Raw genomic sequence first — 12,323 nt, 5'->3', positions numbered from 1 at the left:
ATCTGCTCTTTAAGGGGATTATAATAAGTTTGGGAAACAGAACCTATGTGTGTGGGAAGTTAAACAAGAACACAAAACAGTCATCCAAGAAATGATGGGCAGAGTGTGATTAAGGGCCAAATAAATGACCCAGAGTGTTAATGCTTTAGGAATTCAAATCAGTGTCAACTCCAAGGGTCAAGGAAAGTAGAGAAAGCTTCCTCACAGAGGTGTTACTTGAGCTGGACCTTGGAGGATCTGTGTGTTGTTACAAAATCCTAGATTTCCATAGGTTAAATGGCCCTCAGAGACATAGTGTACTCCACATTATGTGGATAAGGAAATTGAGACTCAGAGAGAAAAGTCTCATGGTAAGTAAGGAAAAAGTTGGGATTAGAACCAAGATTTCCTAGTTCCCAGTATACTACTCTCTCCTTCAGGTGCTAAGGAAGGATGGTGTTCTAGGTATAAAAAAGGCCCAGAAGCCCTAATGCCTTAACACTTACTCCTCAATCTGCCCCCCTCCCAACACACACACAACATATACACACACAGAGACATACACACACATCTCCAAACCTTATATGGGATCTCCCTTTCTGTTCTCCTCAAGACCAGGTTAACTTAGCAGATAATACAGATAACACTGAATTCAAATTCCTGGTCAAACACCAATTCCTTTTTATTTAGTTAGAAATGGGCCATGTGTTGATGAATGGCCTCTCTGATGTAACCTGCCATCTCAAAAGCCTTAAGGTTGAGAGGCCCTCCTTCTGTTCCTTTTTGTCCCATCACCACAAGGTATACAGACTCAATCTGAACTACAGTCACTGCCTGGCTGCCCCGACTCTGGCCTTTGGTGCGGAGGTCCATGGTGTTGTTGCCCTCAGTGTAAAGGTTGTCCCGAATCAACAAGCATTTGGTCCCTGCAAGGGTGATTCCCTGAAGAAACAACTTCTCTCTCCCCTCTCTCGCCAGCAAGATCTGAATTTCTTCCTGGGTCAACTGGAACAAGTTGCCTTCGGGGTAAGAAGCTAACAACCAGGGTGGGGAATTGGTGATAATCGCTGCATCACAGCACATCCCAGTTTGTAGGAAGAGGGTGATGCAGTCTTGCCAGACCTCTTCGCTGATATCCCCTATGCACTGCATGATTCAAGTAAGCTGTCTCTAAAAGATGAATAATGTGCTTTCTAGTAATTTGGTCTGCCAAAGAAGTTTGTTAGCAGTTGGTTTAAGATGACTGATAAGCTGAGACTGAAATAACCTAAAAATACAGTCTGTTTCTGATAGTCTCTCCCCAGCAGCAAAATGGAGGAGGTCTTGGTGACTTGTATGAAGTTATGGCCCAGCTGCCCTCTGCTGTGATTTATCAAGCTATCTCTTGAGCATGAGTGAGGTCACAAAGGCTCTGTGACTTTTTAAATAGTCATCATCCACCACATTATGGGTGACTTTTGGTAGCAGCTTTCTGAAGCTGTACCTCTAGCTATTGAGATAGAAAATGGAGCAAAGTATACCTACTTCCGTAGGATACCATGGGAAGAACACCAACCCCCAACAATGGAAAAGCCCTCAAAGTAGAACATAAGTGGGCAACAATCAAGTTGGAGATTTGGTTATAAAACAGGACACCTTTGCTGCAGCAACTAGCATTTCAGATGTTGGCTAATCTTGCTGAGGCCTGAGCTCTAGGTACAAAGTCAAAAGTCCCACAGACTCAGCAGTTCACAGCTCCTTTTGGGAAAACCACAATAGCCTCCTCATGGATTCCCTGCCTTCAGACTCTTTCCTTCTAGTTTATCTTCTGGCCCACACCAGCTGTGAGTTTAGAGTTATTCATTCCTATCTAGCCATTCAGCAAGTATTTATCAAGCATTCATTATGTGCCAAGTACTTTTCTAAGCACTGGGATACAGTAGCAAACAGAGAAAAACCTCATGGAAGTGACATCATAGTGGGGAAGACAAATAATAAACAGATGGTAATAGTATCTTTTTTACTGAAAATATTTTGAGTCCAATACTTTTTTTCCCAAATTTTCCCTCTTATTCCCAGGCTTTCTTTACTCTAGTGGGGACCCATTTGACTTCTGATTCTTCTGCAACCTTTGGCAAGCTACTGCTTGTCCCTTAATTTCCTCTGAAATGATGTCAACTTGCCTTAAGGACGAAATGTTAGGGGAAATGGTTAAAGTTAATGGTGGATAAAATCTGCGATAGCTTTGAAAATTTATTTATGCAACAAATATTTATTAAGTACCTACTGTATGCCAAGTTCCTGCCTCACAAAGCTGACATCGTAGATGGGGAGACAAAAAAATAAATGACACTTATATCAGCTTTTCCAACTCCCAGACTGTTATTTTTTCCATCACAGTCTGATTCAGAGAATACCACTGAACGACTGCACCTGTCGGCACCTCATCAGAGGTGGTCTGGTGGGTCCTTTACCCACATCTGTGATGACAAAAATTATGAGGCCACTGCAATCGTCTGGGACTTAACTAGGTTAATGATAGTAGACTAGTAAAAGAGGGGAGTGAGAGAAGGATATGCTTATACATCATTTCAAAAAGTATTCTATTGTGACTTGTCCAAGGTCTCACAGCTCTGAAGCTTTTCAGAAACCCAGTTACCAGAATGGGATTATCTGTGCTATCTCGGTAAGGTGTCATCACTGTTAACATTAGAGAGTAGTGGAATTATATAGGTGCCCAGAACTCTTACTGCATTAAAATGTGTGAGAAGGGAGGCAGTACTCGAGTCTGGGACTTAACTCCTGGGCCAAACCTGTAGCCCAAACCAGAAAACCGTCAGCTTCCCACCACAAAGGGCATTTGCCAGGAAGCAAGATGGCGGGAGAGGCCACAGACAAAGTGTCGCGATAGAAACCTCCAGGAGGATCACGTGACGAGAGCTTGTGCCATGACAGAGAGGGCGGCGAGGGGAACCTGGGTTGAGCAAATAGGCAGCTGGAGCGGTGGCGGCAGCGGGAGCGACAACCCAAGTGGCACTGAGGGCTTCAGGTGGCGGGAACATGGACCATATCACGGTGCCCAAGGTAAGGAGGAGAGTTAGGAGAGGCTGGGAGCCCCGAGCTCTCTTCAGGTATCCAACGGAGAGCCCAGGCACACCCTCTCAAACCTTGTCTGGGAGCTCTTTGACGCCTTCTTCCCGCGCTGGGACCTGCGTTCTCCCCTTTTAAGCAAACTGAACTTTTCTCAGGATCCGCCTTCCGGCGGCGGCGCCTCACGCGACGCGGGGTGCGCGCCTGCCAGGTCCCTCTCTGCCCTGCCCCTCAGACCCCAGTTCCTTCTGGCACCCCAGCAGTCATCTCACACACCTCCTTACTCCAGCCTCTTACTACACACTCACCACGCTTGTAACCGCCTTTCTCGAATACCCCACAGGCCATCGCCTCCCAGAGAGTTACTTCCTGTGTCCGGCGTTTCCTACCCTCCTCTTGACTCCCTCTGCCCCAACCTGCCACGAAGGCTGCCCGGACCACCACCACTGCCCCTCATCCAGGGCAGTTTTGGGTTTTGGGGGTTACAGCATCTCTCCAGCCCAAGCTGGGCTTATGGGTGAAGGAAGGAGATGGAGCACAGTAGACCTGGCCCTGCTCAGCCACGAGGAAAAACCCAAAAGGTGGCATCGCCAGACCAGTTGGCGCCTGCTTACAGCAATCCCCAGTTAGAGCCGCTTCTACTTTTCTTTTTAGATCATCCCTCTTCCCTCCCCATCGCTAGCCTCTTTTTATTCCAAATCCGTCTACTTCCTGTCAGTTTTCTTTCTGCCATCTGAGACTGAGGATCAGGAAGAATTCACACAACTAGTCTCTGCTTAATTTTTTTCTTTCAATCAATACAGACGCGGCCCAGGCTAACTGACTTCCACATAAAAGTCCAGTATGTTTTAATTGAAAAAACATGGTTTTTGAACCCAGAACACTTAAATTAGAATGCTGGTTCCCCCAGCTACCAGCTGATGACTTTGGACAAATTATTTTACTTCTCTGAGCCTTTCTTTCTTCTTGTATTAGATGGGGATAATGAAATTTTCTCTGCTCACTTCACAGGGTGGTTGTGAGGACTATATAAAAAGACATGTGTGAAAGCTTTTTGTAACTAGAAAAATGTTCTACCTACTTGTTAACTTAAGATTATGATGCTGCCTGTTGGGCAAAGCAGGAAATGTAACCTTCAAACCTCTCCTTTAATGACTCCTTCTTTAGGCCCTTTCTCTGTTGAAGATAATAACATCCCTTGTAGTATACAGCCTTACCTTTTTCTGGGTCCCTTCCTCTGCAGGTCATGTCATCTGCACCAGGTTCTCTGGCATGATATAGGAAGGTGGCATCATCAAAGCAAATCATCTGCTACCCAGACTCCCTCTTTTCCCGACCCACTTAACCCTGGGCCACCCTACTTGCCTAGTTCAAAATTATCCCCTTTTCCACCTGGTGGCCATACAGTACATCATTAATTTTTGATGTAGTGTTCCATGATTCATTGTTTTCATGTTAACACCCAGTGCTCAATGCCCTCCTTAATACCCATCACCGGGCTAACAAATCCCCCCTCCCCCTCCCAAAACCCTCAGTTTGTTTCTCAGAGTCCATAGTCTCTCATGGTTCGTCTCCCCCTCCGATTTCCCCCCTTCATTTTTCCCTTCCTTCTCCTAATGTCCTCTATGGCTATTCCTCATGTTCCACAAATAAGTGAAACCATATGATAATTGACTTTCTCTGCTTGACTTATTTCACTTAACTTAATCTCCTCCAGTCCCATCCATGTTGATGTAAAAGTTGGGTATTCATCTTTTCTGATGGCTGAGTAATATTCCATTGTATATATGGACCACATTGTCTTTATCCATTCGTCTGTTGAAGGGCATCTCAGCTCCTTCCACAGTTTGACTATTGCGGATGTTGCTGCTATGAACATTGGGGTAAGCACCAGACTCTTGATTTCAGCTCAGGTCATGCTCTTGGCTCAGGTCATGATCTCAGGGTTCTGGGATCAAGCCCTGCCTCAGCCTCCATGCTCAGTGGGGAGTCTGTTTGAGATTCCCTCTCTCCTGCCCCCTCTACCCCTCCCCCTTGTGCCTGTGTGCTCTTTCTCTCCAAAATGAATAAATAAAAAAAGAATTACTTCCTTTTTATTTGACCTCAGAGAGAGCAAGGAGGCAGAACTACCCTTTTGCTTGAGTATTAAAATATTAAAATAGTTAAAGTATTAAAATCCTAATGCTGGGAGATTAAAGCTATAAACTGGGCTAGCTGTATGGTAAGGGAGAAGATGCCATTATCCCACTTATATCAAAATAATGATAGCCGCTAATACATTGAATATTTAACTATGTGGCAGGCACTGTGCTAAATGCTTTACATGAAATAGGTCTTCAGTCCTTACATCAACCTATATGGGAAGTACTATTATTATTCCCATGTTACAGATGAGGAAACAGACCCATAGAGGTGAAGTGAGTTGCGTAATAAAGATAGGAGTGCTCAGTTTCAGACTGTTGTAAAGATGAGGTTAATGCTCAAGAAAACTTTAATTGGCATCATGCCCAGACTCCATTTGTACTGCATGGATGATGGCATGGAATATAACTAAAAACTCCAAGTGAAGACTTAGTTCTTTAAATAAAATAGGCATTTCATTTTGTGTCCAGCAGAGCTGCGTGCCCACAAGTGGTATGCTGCCACAAGTCTGTTTTATCTTTTATTATTATGAGTTTCTGGGAAGGATTAGGGTTGCAGTAATGGCTAGGGATTAAGATGGCCTCTCTTGTTAACTCACTGTATCCACAAAAGGAAGAGATTGTCTTGTCCATCTCAGGACAAAGAGATAGCCATGAGCTTGTCAGTCATTAGTTCTGTATGTCAAGTGCAGAAGTGACTTTTATTTTTGGCCCTTGTCTTTTTTTTCTCTTGGAAAGACTTTAAAAAAAAAAAAAACTATTGCAGTGTAACATATATAGAGAAAAGTTTATGTCTACATAATATAATCTATTATAAATTATTAATATAAATGTATACTCCATGAATGTTCATAAACTTCACACACCTGTGTAACCAGCACCCAGATCAAGAAACAGATTCTTCTACTCAGTACCCCTCCCAAGGGTGACCATTATCCTGACTTCTGACAGAATAATTTTGTGCTTTTTTTGATACTTAATATACATGAATTCATATAGTATATACCCTTGCGTCTGGCTTCTTTTGCTCAACATTATGTTTGAAAGATTCATCCGTATTATTCCTTGTAGTTATAGATCATTCTCATTGCTATATAGTATTTCATTTTGTTAACATGCCACATGTGATTTATCCATTCTTCTGTCGGTGGGGAATTTCTAGTTCTGGCTATTACAAGTAGAACATTTTTTTTGGTGGATATACATAAGCAGTTTTGTTGGGATATACACAGGAATGGAATTTCTGGATCATAGGATATGCATATATTCACCTAGAGTAGAAACTACCAATTTTGCACTCTCATCACCTATGTATGATATGGTTTAACAATGGTTTTTGTAGCACCTCAGGGCCAACCCAAAAGTTTAGTGACTCTCCTGTCCAAATCAGAATTTGTCCCTTTTACTTCTGTGTCAGCACCTAGAATTCTTAATTACCTTTCCTTCCCAGAATGGAAGCTTATTAATTAGGATTTTTTCAGTTAACATTTGCTGAGTTTCAGCGGGCTTAGAAATGTACTATAGTGGTTAAGAGGGTATGTTTTAGAGCCAGAATGTCTGAATGCAAATCTCAACTCTACTTAACCTTTTAATCTTGGCAAGTGTGTACCTTCTCTGTGCCTCAGTTTCTTTTTCTGTAAAATGGTGGTAATAATAATAGTACCTATCTCACAGGGTAGCTATAGGGATAAAATGAGTTAATATTTGTAGAAGTGCTTAGAACAGTGCCTGGCACATTATCAGTGCTTAATTTAGCTACCAATTACTATAATCACCATCATTAATTGTTATTTACAAAATGCGACATTGTGAGTTGTTAAGGATACATGGCTCTCTTAGTTATAGCAACTAACTGCCTTCTAAGATATCTTAATCAAGTAATAAGTTGAGATATTAAGCATAAGATTCACAAATGAAAGTAAGAACTTTCATGAGAGGGACAAATGAAATACTATCAGAGATTAGAGGCAAATAAGGTCTTGATCCAGATGAGTGTGACGAGTATGAAATGAAGAAAGTTTTATGGAAGAGTGGGATTTTGACTGAGTCTGAATATTAGATAGGATTTTACTCTTTAGAGATTGGGGAGGTGAGAGGGACTCCCTACCAAGGGAACTGCAAGACCATAAACTCAGAGGGAGGTAACTCATTAGGGCAAGGGAATGAGAGGAATGATATATTGTAGATTGTAGAGGCTTGAATGTTGCACTGATGAATTTGAACTTGGTTCTACAGTTAACCCTTGAGCAGCATGGGTTTGAACTGTGTGGGTCAACTTACATGCATTTTTTTTTTCTCCTAAATGCAGTATAATACTGTAAATGAATTTTACCTTACTTATGATATTTTTAATAATATTTTATTTTCTCTAGCTTAATTTATTGTAACAATACAGTATATGATATACATAGCATAAAAATATGTGTTAATCAACTGTTTATATTATTGGTAAGGCTTCCAGTAGTAGTTAAGTTTTGGGGGAGTCAAAAGTTTTATGTGGATTTTCAACTGTGTGGGGTTTGGTGCCCCTAACCCCCAATGTTGTTCAAGGGTCAACTGTATAGGTAGCAAAGAGCTGCTAAAGCTTTGTAAGTCTAGAAACCCAAATATAAAAGTTAGAAAGGAACTTTTAAATGATCTTAATAAGGAATGGGAATGCAGTTTTTTTTTGGCATGATGTAAATGTTCTAAAATTATATACTGTGGTGATGGTTCTACAACTCTGTAAATTTACTAAAAATCAGTGAATTTTACACGTAAAAACAAATGAATTTTATGGTAAGTTCCATAAAGCTGCTAACAAATAAATACATGAGTAGGTAAAAAATAAGATCATCTAATGATAGTCCAAACCTCTGATGTCACAAATATGGAAGCTGAGGCCCAGATTGCTGAAGTTTCTTCTTCAAGGTCAGTCATCTAGCTAGTGGCAGAGCAGCATTGTCTTTTTGTTGTTTAGTATGCATAGCAGGTTCAGACTATGATAAATTGTGTGAAATTGCCATTGAAACAACAGCCAAAATAATTGGAAATGCCAGATGGGTATAGAATGCCATTCTGGATAATAACAATAGTAATAGTAATAATAATAGTAATAATAATAATAATAATAATAATAATAATAATAATGCTTTACAGTACTCTACAAAGTGCTTTTCAAGCCACCCTACCTGCTCTCAAGATTACTATTCACAGGAAACTTTCCTAAAGCAAGATAATTTTTGGCTTGACTGCCAGGAAACTAATATCCAGATTTAGTGTTCAATTATGTTAACTGTTTTAGCCCTTGTAGTTAGTATAATTACTTCCTCCTCCTCTTCATGACTTTGATTTTCTGTGTGTGTGTTTTTTTTTGTTTTTGTTTTTTTTTTACTATAAACCACTTCAGATTCATTTAGGGTATAAGCGGGGTCAAAATGAATCAAGATAAAACTGGGTAAAGTGCTTTTCTTTATCAAGTAAATGTGATTTCCTTTATACATATATATGTATATATGTATATTTTAAATATTTATTTAAATTTTAGTTAGTTAATATACAGTACAATATTGGTATCAGGAGAACATTCACTGATTCATCACTTACATACAACACTCAGTGCTCATCATAAGTGCTCTCTTTAATACACATCGCCCATCTAGCCCATGCCCCACTCACCTCCCTCCATCAACCCTCAGTTTGTTCTCTATCATTAAGAGTCTCTTATGGTTTGTTTTCCTCTCTCCTTTTTTCCCACCTTCCCATATGTTCATCTGTTTTCTTTCTTAAATTCCACATCTGAATGAAATCATATGGTACTTGTCTTTCTCTGAATGACTTATTTTGCTTAGCATAATACACTCTACCTCCATCCACATTGTTGCAAATGGCAAGATTTCATTCTTTTTGATGGCTGAAAAATTATATATCTTCCTTATCCATTCGTTAGTTGATGGACATTTGGGCTCTCCATAGTTTGGCTATTGTTAATAATGCTGCTATAAACATTGGGGTGCATGTACCCCTTCAAATCTGTATTTTTGTATTCTTTGGGTACATAAATACCTGCTAGTGAAATTACTGGATCATAGGGTAGTTCTATTTTTAACTTTTTGAGGAACTGCCATACTGTTCTGCAGAGTGGCTCTACCAGTTTGCATCCCCACCAATAGTGCAAGAGGGCTCCCCTTTCTCCACATCCCGGCCAACACCTGTTGTTTCTTGTGTTGTTAAATTTAGCCATTTTGACAGGTGTGAGGTGGTATCTCATTGTGGTTTTGATTTGTATTTCCCTGATGATGAGTGATGTTGAGCATCTTTTCATGTGTCTGTTAGCCATTTGGATGTCTTCTTTGGAGAAGTGTCTTTTCATGTCTTTTGCCCATTTCTTAGCTGGATTATTTGTTTTTTGTGGAGGGGGAGGGTGTTGAGTTTGATAAGTTCTTTATAGATTTTAGATACGAACCCCTTATCAGTTTGCAAATATCTTTTCCCATTCTGTAGGCTGCCTTTTAGTTTTGTTGATTGTTTCCTTTGCTGTACAAAAGCTTTTTATCTTGAATTCCCAATGGTTCACTTTTGCTTTTATTTCCCCTGCCTTTGGAGTCATGTCTAGCAAGAAACTGCTGTGGCTGAGGTCAAAGAGGTTGCTGCTTGTGTTCTCCTCTAGGATTTTGATGGCTTCCTGTCTTACATTTAGGTCTTTCATCCATTTTGAATTTATTTTTTTGTATGGTGTAAGAAACTGGTCCAGTTTCATTCTTCTGCCTGCTGCTATCCAGTTTTCCCAACACCATTTGTTGAAGAGACTGTCTTTTTTCCTTTTTTTTTAAAGATTTTATTTATTTATTTTTATTTATTTATTTATTTATTTGAGAGAGAGAGAGAGAGAGAGAGATCACAAGCAGATGGAGTGGCAGGCAGAGGGAGAGGGAGAAGCAGGCTTCCTGCTGAGCAGAGACCCTGATGCAGGGCTCGATCCCAGGACCCTGGGATCAGGACCTGAGCCGAAGGCAGACACTTAACTGACTGAGCTTCCCAGGCACCCTGAGACTGTCTTTTTTCCATTGGATATTCTTTCCTGCTTTGTTGAAGATTAGCTGACCGTATAGTTGTGGGTTCATTTCTGGGTTTTCTAGTCTGTTCCATTGATTTATATGCCTGTTTTTGTGCTACTACCATACTAGCTTGATGACTACAGCTTTATAATGTAGCTTGAAATCCACAATCATGATGCATCCAGTTTTGTTTTTTCTTCTTAAGGATTGCTTTGGCTATTCGGGGTCTTTCATGGTTCCATAGAAATTATAGAATTGTTTGTTCTGGCTCTGTGAACAATTCTGGTGGAATTTTTTTTGAAGAATTTATTTATTTATTTAAGAGAGAGAGAGGGAGAGAGCACATGTGAGCTGGGGTAGGGGCAAAGGGAGAGGGAGACTTCAAGAAGACTCTGTGCTGAGCAAGGAGTCCACCTCTGGGCTTGAACTCAGGACCCTGAGATCATGACCAGAGCTGAAATCAAGAGTTGGTTGCTTAACTGACTGAGCCACCCAGGAGCTCCATGGCTGGTGGTATGTTGATAGGGATTGCATTAAATGTGTAGATTGCTTTGGGTAGTATAGACATTTTAACAATGTTCTTACAATCTATGAGTATGGAGTGCTTTTCCATTTCTTTGTTTCCCCTTCAATTTCTTGCATAAGTGTTCTATAGTTTTCAGAGAACAGATCTTTTACCTTTTTACTTAGGTTTATTCCTGGATATCTTATTGTTTTTGGTGCAGTTGCAAATGGGATTGATTCCTTGATTTCTTTTTCTGCAGCTTCGTTATTTGTGTATAGAAATGCAAAAGATTTTTGCATGTTGATTTTATCCTGCAACTGTGCTGAATTCAAGTATTAGTTCTATCAATTTTTTGGTGGACTCTTTTGGGTTTTCTACATAGAGTATCATGTTGTCTGCAAATAGTGAAACTTTAGCTTATTCCTTGCCAATTTGGATGTCTTTTATTTCTTTTTGTTATCTGATTGCTGAGGCGAAGACTTCCAGTAGTATGTTAAATAGTAATGGTGAGAGTGGACATCCTTGTCTTCTTCCTGACCATAGGGGAAAGGCTCTCAGTTTTTCCCCATTGAGAATGTTATTAGCTGTGTGTCTTTCATATATGACCTTTAGGATGTTGAGGTGTGTTCCATCTATCCCTACTCTGTTGAGAGTTTTTATCAACAATAGATGTTGTATTTTGTCAAATGCTTTTTCTGCATCTTTTGACAGGATCGTGTGGTTCTTATCCTTTCTTTTATTAATGTGGTGTATCATGTTTACTGATTTGCAAACATTGAACCAACCCTGCAGCCCGGGAATAAATCCCACTTGATCATGTGTGTACCAGTTGTGGCCTGATTTGTGAACCATTATGTGGTCTGTTCTGGAGAGTGTTCCATGTGCACTTGAAAATAATGTGTATTATTTTGCTTTAGGAGGAAATGCACTACATATATCTGTTAAATCCATCTGGTCCATTGTGTCATTGAAAACTGTTATTTCCTTGTTGTTGTTGTTGTTGTTGTTGTTTTGCTTAGGTGATCTGTCCATCGCTGTAAGTGAGGTGTCAAAGTCCCCTACTCTTATTGTATTATTATCAGTTAGTTCTTCATGTTTACTATTAATTATATTCAGGTACTCCCAAATTGGGGGCATCCATATTTACCATTGTTAGACCCTTTTGAAGGATAAATCACTTAATTATGATATGATGCCCTTCTTTATCTCTTGTTGCAGTCTTTGTTTTAAAACCTAGTTTGTCTGATATAAGTATGGCTATACTGGCTTTCTTTTGACATCCATTAACATGATATATGGTTCTCCATCCCCTCACTTTCAATCTGCAGGTATCTTTAGTTCTAAAATGCATCTCTTTTAGGCAGCACATAGATGGATATATATATATATTTTAATCCATTCTGATATCCTGTGTCTTTTGATTGGAGCATTTAGTCTCTTTACATTCAGAGTGATTATTGAAAGTTATGAATTTAGTGCCATTGTGTTCCCTGTAGAGTTGGTGTTTCTGGTGATCTCTGGTCCTTTCTAGTCTTTGTTGCTTTTGTTCTTTCTTTTTTCCCCACTCAAAGAATCTCCCTTAATATTTCTTGC

The 12,323-nt window shown here is 40.0% G+C and overlaps 2 protein-coding genes across 2 annotated transcripts in view; one reads left to right on the top strand and one right to left on the bottom strand.

Moving 5' to 3' along the window:
- Nucleotides 1-669: 669 nt before the first annotated feature.
- On the bottom strand, nt 670-1,131 carry LOC116628114 (profilin-2-like). Its single transcript, XM_032398222.1, has one exon. It carries the CDS (start codon nt 1,129-1,131, stop codon nt 670-672), a length of 462 nt encoding a protein of 153 aa, XP_032254113.1.
- A 1,801-nt stretch (nt 1,132-2,932) lies between these two features.
- Nucleotides 2,933-12,323, top strand: part of MTMR8 (myotubularin related protein 8) — a 133,375-nt gene continuing 123,984 nt past the window's right edge. The window contains exon 1 of the mRNA XM_032398221.1: nt 2,933-3,042. The gene's annotated coding sequence lies outside the window, so the exon portion shown is untranslated. The remainder of the gene's footprint in view (nt 3,043-12,323) is intronic.

The sequence above is a fragment of the Phoca vitulina genome, unplaced genomic scaffold (genome assembly GCF_004348235.1).
Source record: "Phoca vitulina isolate PV1807 unplaced genomic scaffold, GSC_HSeal_1.0 scaffold112, whole genome shotgun sequence".
Lineage (NCBI taxonomy): Eukaryota > Metazoa > Chordata > Mammalia > Carnivora > Phocidae > Phoca > Phoca vitulina.
This window is presented reverse-complemented; position numbering and strand designations above follow the sequence as displayed.